Source organism: Oenanthe melanoleuca, chromosome 17 (genome assembly GCF_029582105.1).
Source record: "Oenanthe melanoleuca isolate GR-GAL-2019-014 chromosome 17, OMel1.0, whole genome shotgun sequence".
In the NCBI taxonomy this organism is placed as follows: Eukaryota; Metazoa; Chordata; class Aves; order Passeriformes; family Muscicapidae; genus Oenanthe; species Oenanthe melanoleuca.
In genome coordinates, this window is record NC_079350.1 from 5950217 (window position 1) to 5966444 (window position 16228).

Here is a 16228-nt window from a genome sequence, read left to right on the forward strand (position 1 = left end):
TGAAAAGCTGAATATTTATTATATGGAAAGGTAACTTTATTTTCAAAAAAGAAAAAAACATGTGCAAAGCTGTAGAGTTTGATATCCTTAAAATCAATAGCTTAAGTAGAAAGATTAATCTTCCTTCTGATAAATCACATGGATCATTATCAAACATCATTGTCTTGGTAATGTTAAAATCCATTCCTTGTCTGGCATACACAATTTTAAGAATGGGAAATGGCATAAAACTATTACCAGGAGGGAATGCTGCAGCTCTAGAAAATCAGTGAGAGTGGCCATTCCCCTGCTTTGCTACAACTTTAAAAAGGTCACACTACTTAGGCTTTTTGCAGAGAGTAACCTGGGTTCTAGAGATGATTTGATTTCATCAAGTCCAGCTTAAATTCCAAATTTCATTTACATTCAAAGACAGAAGAAGATATACCCAGTCAAATGTTAATTATTTCTTAAAGGTAACTGACATCCAGGATCTTTCCAACAAATGAGGCTGGAAAACCCAGCAGGTTAATTCTGCTTGCAGGGCACCTCATCCTGGGGCCATCAGCACTACCTGTACTACAAATCCTGTTAGCCTTTCCACTGGCCATGCAAAGTCTTCTCTGTTCTCTCAAGGTGGTAACAATCTCTTCGTGTTTTTGTAGCCCAGGAATCACACAGTTAAAAGGTGTCTGGAAACAAAGTCAAAGTCCTTGAAGACAGTCTGCTCCTTACGGGTTAGGAGAGAAGCCTCCTCAGGAGGAGTAAGGATTGGCTTTTGGGAAGTGAACTCTTCATCAAAGTTGCTGATGTCAGTTGGATCTCTTAATGTGGGCACAAAGGGGGGCTTCAGCCTCCTGGCAAACAAGGCATCCCAATCAATTCCCTGTAAGAAAAAGAAGGCAACAGGCCAGAGTGACACAAAGATTATTTATGAAATGTGGAAGTCAGAGGGAGAATTGCAGCCTCCCTTACGGATCATTTGCAACATGTCTTATTTCTACTAATTAAAAAAAAGAGGAACTGAAAAAAGGCCCAAAACAAACAGCACAGGAAGTAGTGCAGAGATTCCATGCAGTGTATTTTACAGCTACAGCTGTATATAGGAGGAACAAAACTGTAACTCAGCCATGGCCAGGTGAATCTGTAGATCCCAGCAATTTCTGCTGACATCCAAGTTCTTTTCTTCTCCAGTGCAAAGCCAGACAAGGGTTATAAGGCTAAAAAATTGTGGGCAGATGAGTAATAATGAGGAGGGATGGCAACATTTGCCTAGAACAGACACATACCCCTGACACAAAGCAATTTAACCTCCATTTCTCTTAAGAGTCATGTGTATCATGCAAATGCAGGTGATCAAATTGACTGACAATCACTGTCATCACTAGCTAACATCTTTGATGCTGCAGTTTGATTTTAAAAGGAATATTTGTTCATGTCTCTAAAGTTAAGTATATTTATACACAGAAGGAGCACAATCAGAAATAAACTATCTCTGGAAGCATAAAGATCCCAGAAAATAGACTTGGGGGATGTAATTTCAAGCAAGACTTGAAACACATATTCCTGAATGGAGCAATGAGGTGCAACAGAAACTATCACTAAGATCTCCCTATTAACAAAGGGAAATAAGCCTCAATACCAACAGATAGCAAATCACTCTCTGCACAAACACAAGAAATAAGGGAGAGGTACAAACCAAGTTCCTACCTTAAAAAAGGGCTGAATTTTAATCTCTTCTGCATCTTTTTCTCCTGCTCCCAGCCTACGTTCTGGACATTTCCGAAGCAGCTGCAGAAGTATCAGTTCAAAATTAAACAATGGGAACAAGCATGGATAGAAATAACATTCCAGAGAGAAAAACAAAAGAAGGGAGGTGGATTGATCCCTTGGTGTTTCCTCATTCTCACTTTGCACCAAGGTCATTATCTGCCAGGAATAACCCAGACCAAGTTCCTTGTAAACAATTTGCCAACAGCAATAAGACACCTGCCATAATCCGCATGGAGCATCTCAGCTTAACTGTGACTATGGAGTCACGTTCAAAAAACTGAATCCAGCCATTTCCACTGAATGGCTCTGACATTCCTGCCCTTGAATCAACACTTCTCAGTGCCAGACTTAGCAGGAACAGTAAGCAGCCTGCTTAGTCATCCTTACACAGAAGAACTGCATTTATGTAAAGAGAAGGAAGAAAAAATACATGCAAATTTTAAATATTTCCTTAGCCTATGTAGGCAGCTCCAGATTACACACACAAATGCTACAGAATCCTAATCAAGTCCCTCTGGATCTACTTACACAGTAAATGCAAATTCCTCAGGCTCCCAGAGACCCATCAGCCCTTTACCTTACGGATTATGGAAAGTGCTTCAGTTGAAAGGAATCGTGGATACCGGACTTCATCATTGACAATGCTGTCAAAGACTTCCTCCTCATCATCTCCAGGGAATGGTGACTGCAATTGAGACATTCTGTTATTCAATCCACATAGCAAGCACCCATTCCTCACTATTAAATAAGCATGAGGATAGCAGGGAGTTGTATGGTTTAATTACTGTTTGGCAAGCACTGTGAATGGGAAAAATGTAACTGAAGTGCTAATAAATAGTTGGCCACATTTAGCAAAATTTTACTTCAGGTGGTCAGGTCCCTAAACCTGGTTAGTGAGAGCCCCTGAGAGAAGCTGGCCTTACCTCACCAACGAGCATCTCATAAATGAGCACACCCAGGCCCCACCAGTCCACTGCCCGCGTGTATGAAATGTCCGTCAGCACTTCTGGGGCCAGAAACTCAGGGGTGCCACAGAAGGTGTTTGTCCGGTCTCCAAAACCTATTCCTGTAGGAAAAGAACACTTTGGTAAAATCCAGCACAAGTTACTGAATGGATCTGATGCAGCCTCACCTGCTGAGAGCTGTAGTTTGTTATCTGGGCAAGGGGAATTACCAGTGAGACGTGTAAAACCTTTGGCCCCCAACGACTCCAAATAACAAATATCCAGACAATGCATAAATAAACAGCAAACTCAAGGGAACTTCCTGCATGTTCCACTGCTCATTTACTCATCTACATGTTTTATATTATCCTATATTCTGGCTCCTTTGAGCAAACAAGCACATTTTAAATGCTTTCAAAAGCCTCTTGAAGATTATACAACATGGTATTCTTCCCAAATTCATCATGGACAGAAAGGTGAGGGGTTTTATGTTGTTTGGCTTTTTTGATTTTAATTTTTTTAATGGGGATTAATACAAGTTACACACAAACACGTACTAAAGCCCAGATCCTAAACTGATCCTGATGGCTCAATTTCAATTTCTCCAGTTACTCACCTTCCTTACACAATCCAAAATCTGCAATCTTCACAAATCCTTCAGCATCTAAAAGGAGATTATCCAATTTCAGGTCCCTGCAGGCAAAGATGAAAGAAAACAGTGGAAGAAGACTGAGGGCTGTCACCCAATTTTTTTTTTTTTTTTTTTTTTTTTGCAAGACGCAGAAGGTAGATGTTAATAAAGCGAATAAAATCTAGGTTGAGTAAAGTCTACATTTGGTTTAATCATGCATTATTTGGAAGATTCCCCTTAACCGATTGATATTTTCCCCTAAATGAAAGGCTCACAAAGCAGCTTGGAGCTGGGTGGGGCTTATTCATCTGGAAAAGAGCTCCCACAACAGCATGACAAATTACCTATCCCAGTGAAAAAGAAAGCAGTGACTTACAGGTGCCCCCCAGAATGTATTGATATGTCACAGAGGATTAATCACCTGCAACATGCCAGATGAATAGCTTCTAGGTGACTTTCTCTACTGTGAGCACGATGAACATGCTGATAGTGGCAGGGAAAATAAAGACAGGCAGAAAGATTAGAAACCCCAGCAAGAGAGTGAGCTCCAGATACAGCTACAGGAAAAGTCAACCTTCAAGCTGCTGAACTGTCTTGAGTCCCTGCTGCATTACCTATAAACAATTTTCTTCTCGTGCAAGAACTGGAGCCCCAAGACTACACAGGCTGTATAAAACCTAAAAGACAGAAATAGTTATCAGGCAATATATGAGATTCAAGTTAAAAATTTATAGTACTTGGATACAAGACTAATTCTCACTCACTGTGCCGTATGCTCCGGAAAGACATCTTCATGTATGCGCATCATCAGATCCCCCCCTGGAGTGTATTCCATCACAAAACAGGCATGATGAGGGGTCTGGAAACATGCAAACATGTTCACAAGGAATGGATGATCAGAAGAATTGACCACCTCAAAGATTCGCTTCTCGCAGTTCAAGCTGCCAGGATTCAAAGAATGAAAATGTCAGTGTTAAACAGACTCAGCAGAAAAGCCTGTTCTGAGAAAGAGAGGATGAAGAAAATCTTTACATCTTAAGTCAGAGAAATAAAAAGTGAGGGCTAATATAATATTTGCCTTATATACTACCAAACCTTGAGTTTTCTTCAGGAGTCATTCTTACAGAAGTTAGACACTATTCTAAGTTTCCTTATTTCTGATTTTAGTTAGCCAAGCCTTAAGGTCACATTTAACCTTAAGAGTACCACAGCCAGCACACACCATACCTGCTAACATTTGATTACAGTTGTGATAATGCAGCCTCTGGCAAAAGTACTGTCTCTCAACAAAACTCACCTATCAATTTCATCTCTCCTAATAATATCTTTTTTCTTCAAGGCTTTGATGGCATACAGCTTCCCAGTTGCCTTGTACTGGGCCAGCAGTACCTGAAAGACAACAGAAAAGCTGTACTTCAAACAATCTCATATTTTCTTATCAGATTATTTTAACTCAAATTGACACCAACTATTTCCATCCACTCCAGACAGTCATCCTCAAAACTCAAGGAACTCAAAAAACAGAGCACTTCTGTTTTGCTCCTTGTTCTGCAGCAGTCCAGAAGGATGTCAGTGTAAGTTATGTCCTTCTGCCAAACAGTACTATCACAGCTGGCCCAGTGCTTTAGGAGCATCTCAGAGCTCTCACAGAGGGAGCTATGCAGAGTTTTAGAATGAAGCTCTTCCACTAGTGTCCTCATGAAAGGAATGGTAATGGTGTGCTTTGATTTAGCACTCTCAGCACTCTCAGGACAGCTTTCTCCAGGCTTTGAAGTCACAAATCCTCAGGAATTCTGACTGTTAACAACATTTACCAGCTGCTGGGCTGGATTTGTTGTTCCATATCTGCCCTGCAACAGATATCTCCTGTACTGCAGTGTTTTCATTTAGACCCCCAGACAGAGACCCACTGTCACAACCACTGCCCTCCACCACTGGTACTTCTCTACTACCTTCCCAAAGTGGCCACGGCCCAACACAGCGATGCAGTGAAAATCCTCAAGCTGCACTATCCTTTTCCTGCAGAAAAACAGAGAAGAGAGTACCCAAGAGATGCATGAGCACATAACAAAGGATTGTGTGTTTATGTCAAGGGAAGAAGCTCTGTACAGCAAAAAGGAAAGCTGTGCCAACAACCCCTCACCTAATCCTGACAACTAAAATTTGTGCTGCTGTTCTGCCTCCTAAGAAAGAAGAAGGTAACCCTGATGTAAGGAAATTGGCAGCAGTCTGACTTCCACCTGTACTGGCAACAGGAGCAACAATTCTGACTCCTCTAGACTTGTTCTCTCAGTTACTTTCAATATCAGAATTAGTTCCTCTCCACCCCCATCCTTAGGGTAGTAAAACTCAATTTCAGCTACACTCCTTTAAGCAGGCTCAGCACCAATTGTAATCAGACATGAACATGTGTACAGTGCTAGGAAGACAAGGGTGTAAGAAGAATAAAAGATCTCAAGCAAGAACTGGAAATTAAACACACTGGGACAACAACATGTTGTTGGAAGAAAACAGCTGAACAAAGAGATGTCATAGAATGTAACGTCCGCCACAAGGTGTTATTAAGGAAACTCAGGCTAAAATATTGCTAGCAAATAATTTAAAAACCAAAACAACTTACACCCTAAATGCTTTAGTCTAGCATCATTTTTAAAAGGCAACAGACACACTCCATACTCCTCCAGTAAAGTGGAATGAAGAGCTGAGTATCTGTCCATGAAGATTTTGCTATTTCTGATTGTTAAGTCAGTCTTTATTCAACAATAGTAAAAGGGATTTTTACTTGTCTTGGGTATATTTACTGCTGTGTGTCCCTGATACATGCAAAATGTGTCTGTATAAGCCACAGACTATAATCAACTTCCTGTTTTATGCCTCCCGTCATAATGAGAGACAATGTACTGCAAATCAATAGAAATAGAAGAGTATGAGGGATGCCAAAAGTAGCTCTGGAATGTATTGCTTAACACAAACACATCTAAATATACTACACCACAGCACTTCAAACACAAGGAAGCTCTTGAAGGCAGTTAAATTACTTTATCTTCCCCTAAATCACCTCTTAGATTGCAGTGCACAGTCTACCAATAGGCTGTTTGGTTTAATGAACAGACACGGCAGACATTTAGACAAGTTCAGATTTTTCACTGTATTTTCAGCATTAAGAATTTGCTGCTGAGAAACCAAAGCACACCTTGAGCAGAATTTTAGACTTCATGCTCAAAAATTTGAGCCCAGTGACTCTTTAATCTGTGACCCAAGACAGCCCATGCTATCCACAGTTACCTTGGAGACGCTGGGATTGGAATTCCTCTTACAGGAGAACTGCAAGACTTCTCCTCAACATGGAGCCTCTTCAGGCACTAGGAGGAGAAAGAAAAATACAGTGGGTCATTCTCTGAAATCACCAAGTCTAACCTGAGCACCCATATCCAACTTTTCTCCTCTGTCAGGATCCAGCATGACCACACACATGTTTTTGCAGGCAGTTATTGTCTCTGCTTGGAGCTAAGTAGCATAAAAACAGATTATTTATGAGAACATAAAACTATTCCCATGTTCAATAATTTTATAGGGTCAGATATTTAATTTAAAAAACACTTTTAAAAGTCTAGGATAGAACATTTACTTCCTAGAAAATGGCATCTCATGTCAAGAGTCAAAATGATCAAAGAATGCAGTTTCCTCTGTCACAAAAACCAAATGAGAAAGGGTAAAATGTGGTAGAACAGATCATTTTACTGCTGAAAGCAATTTTCCTGCTCCTTCCTGTCAGAAAAGCAGAGCTGCTCTTGGGTTTGCCCAGTTTCTTTAATGACAAAGAACCTCATTTGCTCCTGAAGCCTGCTGACCCTCCTTCCCTGCTTTCTCTGTGCAGTCTGTTCTGCACTCTTGCCCTGAACTCCCAATGCTGACCTCCCATTTTGATTCTCCAAGAAAAGCAAGTCATAATTTTTCAAAAAGAGGAAAAAAAAAAAAAAAAGAAAAGAAAAAAGAAAAAGTGCAACTCTTTTTGAAGACTCCATGCCACAATAGTTCACTGGATTCTGAATTCTTGGGAGATCAGCCAGCTAATGAGGTACCTGCCTGAAGTACAGCAAATTTCTTCAGTAATAAACAAATAAGAGGAACAAGGCCTTGAAAGAACACCAAGCAACAAAGACAACATTCCCAATTAGCCCAGATTTACCGGAGAATCTGCAGGAGATGATGTTGACTCCTTCGAATTGGCCACCAGAAAAAGGCGAGGAGGCTTGGGTGGTGCTTCATCAGCAAATGCAAACTTAGCCACAGGGAAGTCACTGTATTTGTAAGACAGAATTGAAAGAAATTTTGCCTTAGAGCAGAGCATTGTACACAAACACCTTTGCATCACCTCTGCTGCGCTAGTTCAGTCCAAATCACTGCACAACAGGACACCCTGACTCACACCATAAGTCTGTGAAGTACCAACAAGATATATTCTCTTCTAAATTTACTAAAAGTTGGTTAGACTCACATTCTAACACTGGGTCTCTGATGCTATAAAATTAACGAAACAGAGGTATGTAAAAATAAGTAAAGAATTTAAGAAATCTTGATTTTAATAGCAACACAGTAACTGAGTCAATTTTTTTTCTTTCCTAAGTCCTGTGCATCAGTGGGAATACTGTTTAGAGAACATTAAAAAAATATTTTGGGGGAAATTTTCTTCTATAGCACATTGAAAATCTCAACTATGTCCCTTCTGAGTGCTACATTACTCATGAAAGCAGAGCTCACTTTTATCACAACAATCACATGGCAACCTTGCATAGATAAGTTACTGTACTGGTGAAGACGTTTAATGAATGGAATTTTCTTTCCTTCTGAGCACCGAAACTGTGCACCTTTTTTTTTAGACAGATAAATTTTTCTCATTAGTGTCTTCTTCCACCTCAGTAAGGTACAACAGAATTTTAAGATCTACCCCACACTCATTCCAGAGTGTTACACAACACTCAGGTCATCACTTACCTACTCAATTTGGACACTGAATCACCATGACTTTGTGGGGAAACTGGAGGAAAATCTGTGTGATTGGGATCATGAAGTGGGGGACTCAGAGTGCTGATGGAACTACAGGGAGGGAGGAAACTCATCATCAGGCGACCCCAAGCTGCAACATTCATGTTCATTTGAGGAGCTCGGAGAAATTCCTTCCCTGGAGGAGTCAGAGTTAAACACCAGTAAGATTACAACACACAAATTACAGTCTCATAGGGTAAAACTAGTTTTCAACCAAACACTTGTGGATTACCCTCAAAGGGTAGCTCACCCTTGGGAGAATGAGGTTTTCTTCAGGGAATAAAGATTAATGATGATGATGAAACAGATCTGCTATTTCACTCAAGTTCAGCTGCATATTATACCATAACCATCTTCAAGTTGAAATTGAATAGAACATTAAAAATTGATTTTACTTCAAGTCAGGTTTTCTTCTCTTTCAACGCTACAATTTAATTGCGCAGCCTGTTAACAGGAAGTTTCTGAAAATGTGTTAAAAAGAGTAAAACATTTAGGATATTTTCATTATTTTTACTACTTCCTGAAGAGTATAAATATAAAATCTCATTTATCCTCACTGCCACAAAAGCTCAGTATGTAAAGTTTTGCCTTATTCAGCTTCAAATGAAAGAATTTGCAGAGAAATAAGAAAGAATGCAAGCTATTCCAGTTCACAAATCTCATAAATCTGAGATGCCAGCTCTAGAGACTTGATAGTCAGTAGCCTGTTCATGCTACAGTTCTGTAATTAAGAGTTTTCCAGAAAACCTTCCAATATCTGTTCACCAGTAACAGCATGGCTGGTAAATTAGTACAGTTTGAGTCCTGGATCTTGTTATAGAATCATGCAATGGTTTGGGTTGGAAGGGACCTTAATGACCATATAATTCAGACGCCCTGGCGTGGGCAGGATACCTTCCACTATTCCAGGTTGCTCCAAGCCCCATCCAACCTGGCCTTGGACATTTCCAGGGATGGCACAGCCACAGCTTCTCTGGGCACCCTGTGCCTCACCACCCTCACAGGGAACAATTTCTCCCCAATATCCCATCTAATCCTGCCCTATCAGTGGGAAGCCGTTCTCCCTTTGTCCTGTCACTTCAGGCTCTTTCCCAGAGTCCCTCTCCAGCTTTCTTGGAGCCTCTTTAAGGCACTGGGAGGGGCTCCAAGGTCTCCCAAGAGCCTTCTCTGAGCTGAGCAGCCCCAGTTCCCTCAGTCTGTGTCCAGAGCAGAGAGGCTCCAGCCCTCTGAACATCTTCGTGGCCCTCCCTGCTCCAAGAGGTCCATGTCCTTCTAATGCTGGAGTCCCCAGAGCTAAGTAGCCTGCTAAATAACTAGGATTAGATCCTCCTAGCAATGTCAATTGTGAGTAACAGCACCACGACATTACCACATTACAGATGGTGCTGCAGCTAGACTGCCTGCGCTTCCTGTAGCTGAACAAACTTTCACATACACAGTAATTAGCAAGAGTTTTAACATTTCTCAGATTGAGAGGACAGCAGAACCTGCTTGTGCAAAGCCCTGCTCTCACCCTGGACAGTCACTTCTCCAGCACCTCACCTTTCTGTTTGGGGAATATGCGCTTCTGACGCTGCAGTTTTGGCTTCCTCTCAATGACAGGATTACAGAACATCACCTGTCAGAGAAGCAAAAGGGATTTGTCAGGATTCTGCATTTGAATTGTAAACCCAAATTTTCACACATGCCTGTCTTCTCATCAAAATCTCCCTTCCTATCTGTTTAGCAAATTTCAAGTCACTCCCAGACTCCAGACTCAGTTATTTCAGATTCACCCCTAAATCAGTTTCTACTTCAGTTGTGAGTTTAGAGATTGGAATTATCTGCTACCTGAAATTCAGAAAATGCCCAGAATTAATATCAACTTGTATCTCCCAAAACCTTTATATCATTTGTGAAGCCATGTATAAAGAACACGCCCATTTGTAGCGTAACATAGTTCATGGCACAGAAGTAAAAAAAAAAAACAAAACAAACAAAAAAAAAAAAAAAAAAAACAAACCAAAACCGAATGCTACAAACAAACCACAAAAAACATGAAGGCAGGGAGAAGAGGCAAATTTTGGTACATGAGGTTCAGATCCTACTTTGGAATGATAACCACAGGAACTTTCATCACAACACAGAGGAGAAAATACTGAGGCTTTTAAGGGATTATCGAGATGATCTCTACATTGATGGTACTTCAAACTATTATTAGCCTCAGAAAGATGATAAAATAAGCATAGCCAGAGGGAGTTTGGATCTCTGATTCTACAGTCTCTGTGATTCAATCCTGACCATTAAGCCATATGTTTAATTAAAGTGCCACCAATGACTCATAATGAAAGCAAATAAAAACGAATGAATTTTCACAGCACACACACATAATTACAGTGGAGCAGCTGAAAAGTCACTCTAGGCTATGGCATGTGCACATCTATTCTATCATGTTGTTCCTTATTCTTATATGGGCTATTGATGCAAGAGGATTTCAGGTATCACTCTACCCGTCTAGATTATTGCTTCTTCCATTCCTTGTATTCTGGGTTGAACGACTGCTTTCAGGGCAGACACCCTAAATAGACAGAATTCCCTGAAAAAGAAACAAAGCTTACATTTATACCTCTGCAAAAAGCATTCCTTGAGGCTCCAGCGAGAGGCACATCCCATGACGTTCATTATCAAGAAAATCATCCAAACGCAAAAACTTCACTGCACAGAGTTCTCTCCAATCCCTCCAATAAACTGCAATTTCTAGCTCACGAGACTGGTGGGATGAGTGAATGGTGGGGGAGAAAACAAAGGCAGAATAATTATATACTGCTCCATGCTCTGGAAATGGCACATGTATTTGTAAAAAAAAAATAAAAAAATCTGTAAACTAAAGAGTATGCACAAAAAACTTCTTTAGTGCTTCTGTTCCTTGCTTTTGATGTTCTTAGATCTTCTTAGCTGCAGACCATCTTGGAGGTTGCTGTCTTGGTTCGCCATTTAGAAATCCCTAAGAGCCGCTTTGCTGATAAGATGAAATGAAACTGCTCAGATAAGGAGAGAAGGACAGCAGATGCTGCTCAATCTGAATCTCTGACAGAGATGCTCTGCCTTCAGCAGAGCTAACTGGCAAATCAAAGGATATGGGGACAGCAGCAATACAGGGTTGAGCTAAGTGGAATGGCTTGTTTAGCAAATCAGGTAAAGTTAAAAGAAAAAGCAAACACCACATGAATCTGAGGCAGACTTACCCGGTCCAGCTCAATGGCAAAGCTCTGGTCCCACGCCTGGTTATTAACTGGTCCCCAGTTTGTTTGGCCAACCACTTTGTTGTCCACTTTTAGCACAGCAAGAACCTCATCTGGACAAAGAAGGAAACATGGATTATAATGTTTTACCAAAGAAAATCTCTCATGCTGAAGGTGGACATCCCAACCAATTTCCAGGAGAGCCTAGGAGGACTGGGCAAAAATGCAATTCATTCTCCCTCTTAGTTTTGCAGAAATTTGGTTTCTTTTAACAACACTTGTACCAGGCTGACCCAGTGAGAAGCCCCCTTGCTCACATATGCCACCAGCAGGTCAAAAGAGAACCCTTGTACTCACTACATGGCTCCTCATTCCGGTATTTTCCTGCCACACCACGGCCATGGAGGCCCAGGCCAACTCGTGTCCGGGAAAGGGACCTCAAATCACTGGGGCTGCCACAGATGGGAGAAGAACTTGTCATTCGGGAACGTCCTGGAACATTTTCCAATAGATCCTGACACCCCATCAGTCTCACTTCCAGTGTTCCTGAGGAATTTTAGGAGAATAAGGAATATTATTATGTAAAAGATAAAGTGATTCCAGTCAGCCTGACCTCAAAGAGGTTCCAGAGTTTCTCAGATTCATGATTTCTTGGTCAATAGTTTAAACTGACTCCACATTAAGAGGCTGCAAATCTGTATGCTGATAAAGCTCTGCCTGACCAAGAAGACAGAAGTCCAGCTCCTAGAAAATCCATATCCATAATCCATATAACAAGAAGAAATAGAATTAATTTTTCTCTCTGTTCTCCTCACAACGATATGTCAGGCAGAATCCCTTTACCTGTAAGGGCTGTAGGTTTGATGACTAAAGTGGGTTGGATGCTGCCATGCCGGGCTCCCAGGGAGGAAGTGTTTACTAGCTCCTGTTTGATGAGAGCTCTTTTTGGGTGATCAGGAGAAAGCTCACTGAGCTGACGTTCCAGGGAGAAGCGCAGCAGATCAATCTTCTGAGAGGACTCTTGCAAACGACCCTGAGCCTACCAGTGTGAAGAGAAAGAGTGTGAACAGAAAGCAGGCAGAAATTTTCCATAGAGAGTCTCAGACGAGGTATGAGCTAGAGTAAGCTTAGAAAAAACCCAACAAGACAACATCTTGCTAATACAGGACAAAGATCAAATATTTTCCCATAAAGCTTGAACCCCCACCAGCGTCACTTCTGATGTTCCTGAGAAATTTCACCAAAGCAAGGAACGCTATCCCTACAAGGAAAAGTGATCCCAGTCTGTCTCGACAGAAAGACAGGAAATTCTTAAATTAGAAACTTAGTTAACCCTGCTCATTCAAGCTAAATCACTAATGTGGGGGCATGAAACCACCCTCTTAAGAAGGCCTGAGCAATGTCTGCTTACCTCAGCCAAAAATTTGCGATCCTGTACCCGACTGCCCCCCAGGATCTTCAGCACATTTTTTGCGCCCTCTGCTACAGCAGCTTCAATGCGCAGGTGATGCCTCAGCTCCTCAATCCGCAGCTCCAAAGCACTGATGGTAGTCCCCATCCTCACTGGCCATTTGGGAGGTAAAACATGGCAAGGATGAAAATCAGCCAAGTACTGTGGATCTTAGGGCTCTGTCTGCATCTGTATCAGTTCCCTAAAGCGTGTTACCTGCTGGATCCACTGCATCTTCCATCCCTCCTGCTGACTGAGATACCTTCACAATGTGCATGCGGATTATTTCAATCTTTGTCTTGCTGTCCTGAAGCATCTGCTGAGCTGTAGCCAACAGCTTCCGCTCCTGCCAAAAGGAATCAGAGAGAGAGCCACGATCACTAAAAATGGGTGATGATGATGTGCTCACATACAAGGTGAGGTGGTACTTGCACAGAGTCATAACTGACTCTGAAATGGAATGCACAAGTGGTTATGTAAAGGAGGCACCACTGAGGATCAAGGACTCTGAGATCACCATCTCCATTTGCAGAGGGAAAGGACAGGTCAAGGATGTGCCCAGTTAATATCAAATCCTGCAGTCATTGAGGCTTGTTGTTCCCTGGTTAACTGTGCTTACAGTGTTCTGTGAGCAGAGGTTTTGAACAAATAAAAATATCCCAGCCCTCTTACACTGCTGGTCTTAATGAATTAAGCTTCATAATAAGCTTGGATTTGAAATGTTTTAATTTATCTTTTGACTTTTAAATACAATTATGTTAAACTCAAAAAATGAAACAAATATGAATCCAGTAAACATCTGAAAAATTTTCTCATATAAAGAGATACCACACACTGTGCTCTATCCTAAGCAACTCAGTGATATCAAAACATCACCCCAACTAACTCAGTTACAACACCAATGCTTTCTTAGCTTTCTTTCTTCATCCTTACCTCTTATACCACCCTTATGTGCTCTCATTATGCTGAGACTCAAAGAGCTAGGATTTAGGCAAACAAGCTTTGTAAATTAATTTCTCTCCCACATCAATTATCAGAGAGAGAGATTTGTGTATAGACTTAAAACACAAATTTTGATCCAGTAATCCATGCTCCCAAATGGCTCTTTATTCCTGCGTACCTTGGATGTTGAATACATTTGGATCATGTTCTCAGCTCCTTGCTTCACTTTCATTTCAACGTGCAGCTGCTTTTTCAAAGCTTCAACCTTCCTTGCCATAGGGTCTGGGTTTCTCTCCCACAGACAGGGATCTGGAGATACAGATCCATCTGCACAAACAACACAATCAATACCATTAGTCATCTTGTCTCGTTTCATTTCACTGGGTTATAGATGGGTGACTCTGAAAAGGAAAGTTAGGCTATAAAATAAGGTACAAAAAGGTCTTGTCTACAAAACTGACTGGGAAACACCTCCAAATTAAGTTCAAGCTCATATCTGTAAATATTTCTTAATTTATCAATGAACCTGTCCTAACAAGCACTCATCCAATTTTATACTCATTCATCCTATAAAATACTTGGATATTCAAATGCCCAGAAACTCTATTCAAATCTCTTCATTTCCACCTACAACCTATTCCTGAATATTGCTCATGCCCACCACTCTCAGCTGATTTTCTTCCTACATTTCCTTTCGCCTTTATAGCATCATTCTGAACTTTTTATACCACAGGTAATTTCATCAGCTAAATACCAAGAATCTCCCACTACTCATGAGCCCTCAGTAAAAGACTGTATCAATTCAATATCCCTAGGGATTGAAGCACTCTGACATAATGTTCCAGTCAACCATGACCCAATATCTACCTGTGGTACTCTCCTCTTTGTCTGTTATCACAATCCTTGCATTGAGTTCCTGAAGTTCCCAGTGCAGCTGCTCCAGTTTTCTGTTGGAAGATTTCAGCACGTGCTCAATGTGAACGAGATTCTTCCTGTCTGTTGTCGCTTTGCGCAGGTTTTCTGCTCCCTCTTTGATTTTCAGTTCTTTCTGTATAGCCCGGCGAAGCAGCTCCTTCTCACCCTCCAGTTTCTGCTGGAAGCTTGGATCCATTAAGTTCACACCATTGCCCAGCTGTAAGAGAGAGCTGCCCTGCAGCCCAAGAGCATTGAGCAAGAGGATTTCAGAGAGAACACTGTCCAACCATTTTTATGACACTGCAGCAATACCCTCATAAGATTTCACTCCTTCATTTCATTCAGAAATTCTGAAGTCAATCTTTTCACCAATTTTTCAAAAAGACAAACCTACATTTCAATTGCAGAGGACAGAAAACAACTTTGATCTCAATATGACCTAATTTAAACCATAATGGAGAAAAACCCTCCTCTTACTCATCCCCTTGTTATTTAATGTCTACACACATCTTTGTTCTTCAAGAACCAGACCTCAGCCAATATTTGCTCTTGTTCTGATCAACATTAACTTCTACCAGTATGATGTTTTAAATACAGATTTTTATCTGATTATGCCTTGATGCTGCTCAAAGACACATCTCAGCTAATCTGCTAGAGCTTTTAGGAATGCTACAGGCATGTATTAACTTTCAGCTGTTGTCCCGGAAGAAGAAAACACAAGCCCTACAGCTGTTTCTACAAATGATCAAGCAAAAGAATAAGTTTGACTGTCTGCTGTGTCTGAAAAGGCAAGCAGATTGGTTTCTCAATCTCTGTTCTCTAAAGGCCACATTAAACACTGATTATTTTGAGTAGCATTAGTGGTATTCACACTTGTCCTGGGCTTTGTTAACATCATTTCCAATACTACTTGTTCTAGTGATATATGGCTCAGCAACAGCTCTGGACAGAACTGCTCTCTCACAGACTCTGGACATGCTGAGTTTGGGCAGAGCAGAGGTTTATCTCACTGCCCAAATAAACACTGGATTCAGACAGGAGCTGCAAAGCATCCCTAAGGGTGCTACCCAACACCAGAACACATCCAAGCAAGAGCCTGTGCTTCTCTCTTCAACAGGAAGAGCAACTTTAATGCATCCAAAGCAATGAATGCATTCATAACCTTACAGTAATGACTCACAACCATGGATTAAATGCAAAAGAAATGGTCAAGCACTGCTACAGTAACTGGCTTAATATCACAGAGCACATCAGGGCCTAAAGAAAGCACTCAGGAATCCCGACTTGTTTTCACACTCTGTCACTGGTTGACCACATTTCCAACAAC

At 41.1% G+C, this 16228-nt stretch overlaps 1 protein-coding gene across 1 annotated transcript in view; it reads right to left on the reverse strand.

Moving 5' to 3' along the window:
- PKN3 (protein kinase N3) overlaps positions 1-16228 on the reverse strand; it is a 19479-nt gene continuing 3251 nt past the window's right edge. Inside the window, exons 2-22 of the mRNA XM_056505156.1 lie at positions 14854-15136; positions 14165-14313; positions 13261-13390; positions 13006-13157; positions 12438-12633; positions 11952-12140; positions 11598-11707; positions 10979-11122; positions 9916-9991; positions 8323-8509; positions 7517-7628; positions 6613-6689; positions 5280-5346; positions 4625-4716; positions 4092-4268; positions 3942-4004; positions 3313-3389; positions 2676-2818; positions 2330-2437; positions 1690-1770; positions 1-865 (exon numbers count right to left, since the gene is read on the reverse strand). Coding sequence (XP_056361131.1) covers positions 653-865; positions 1690-1770; positions 2330-2437; positions 2676-2818; positions 3313-3389; positions 3942-4004; positions 4092-4268; positions 4625-4716; positions 5280-5346; positions 6613-6689; positions 7517-7628; positions 8323-8509; positions 9916-9991; positions 10979-11122; positions 11598-11707; positions 11952-12140; positions 12438-12633; positions 13006-13157; positions 13261-13390; positions 14165-14313; positions 14854-15136 — 2826 coding nt within the window. The 3' untranslated portion in view covers positions 1-652. The remainder of the gene's footprint in view (positions 866-1689; positions 1771-2329; positions 2438-2675; positions 2819-3312; positions 3390-3941; positions 4005-4091; positions 4269-4624; positions 4717-5279; positions 5347-6612; positions 6690-7516; positions 7629-8322; positions 8510-9915; positions 9992-10978; positions 11123-11597; positions 11708-11951; positions 12141-12437; positions 12634-13005; positions 13158-13260; positions 13391-14164; positions 14314-14853; positions 15137-16228) is intronic.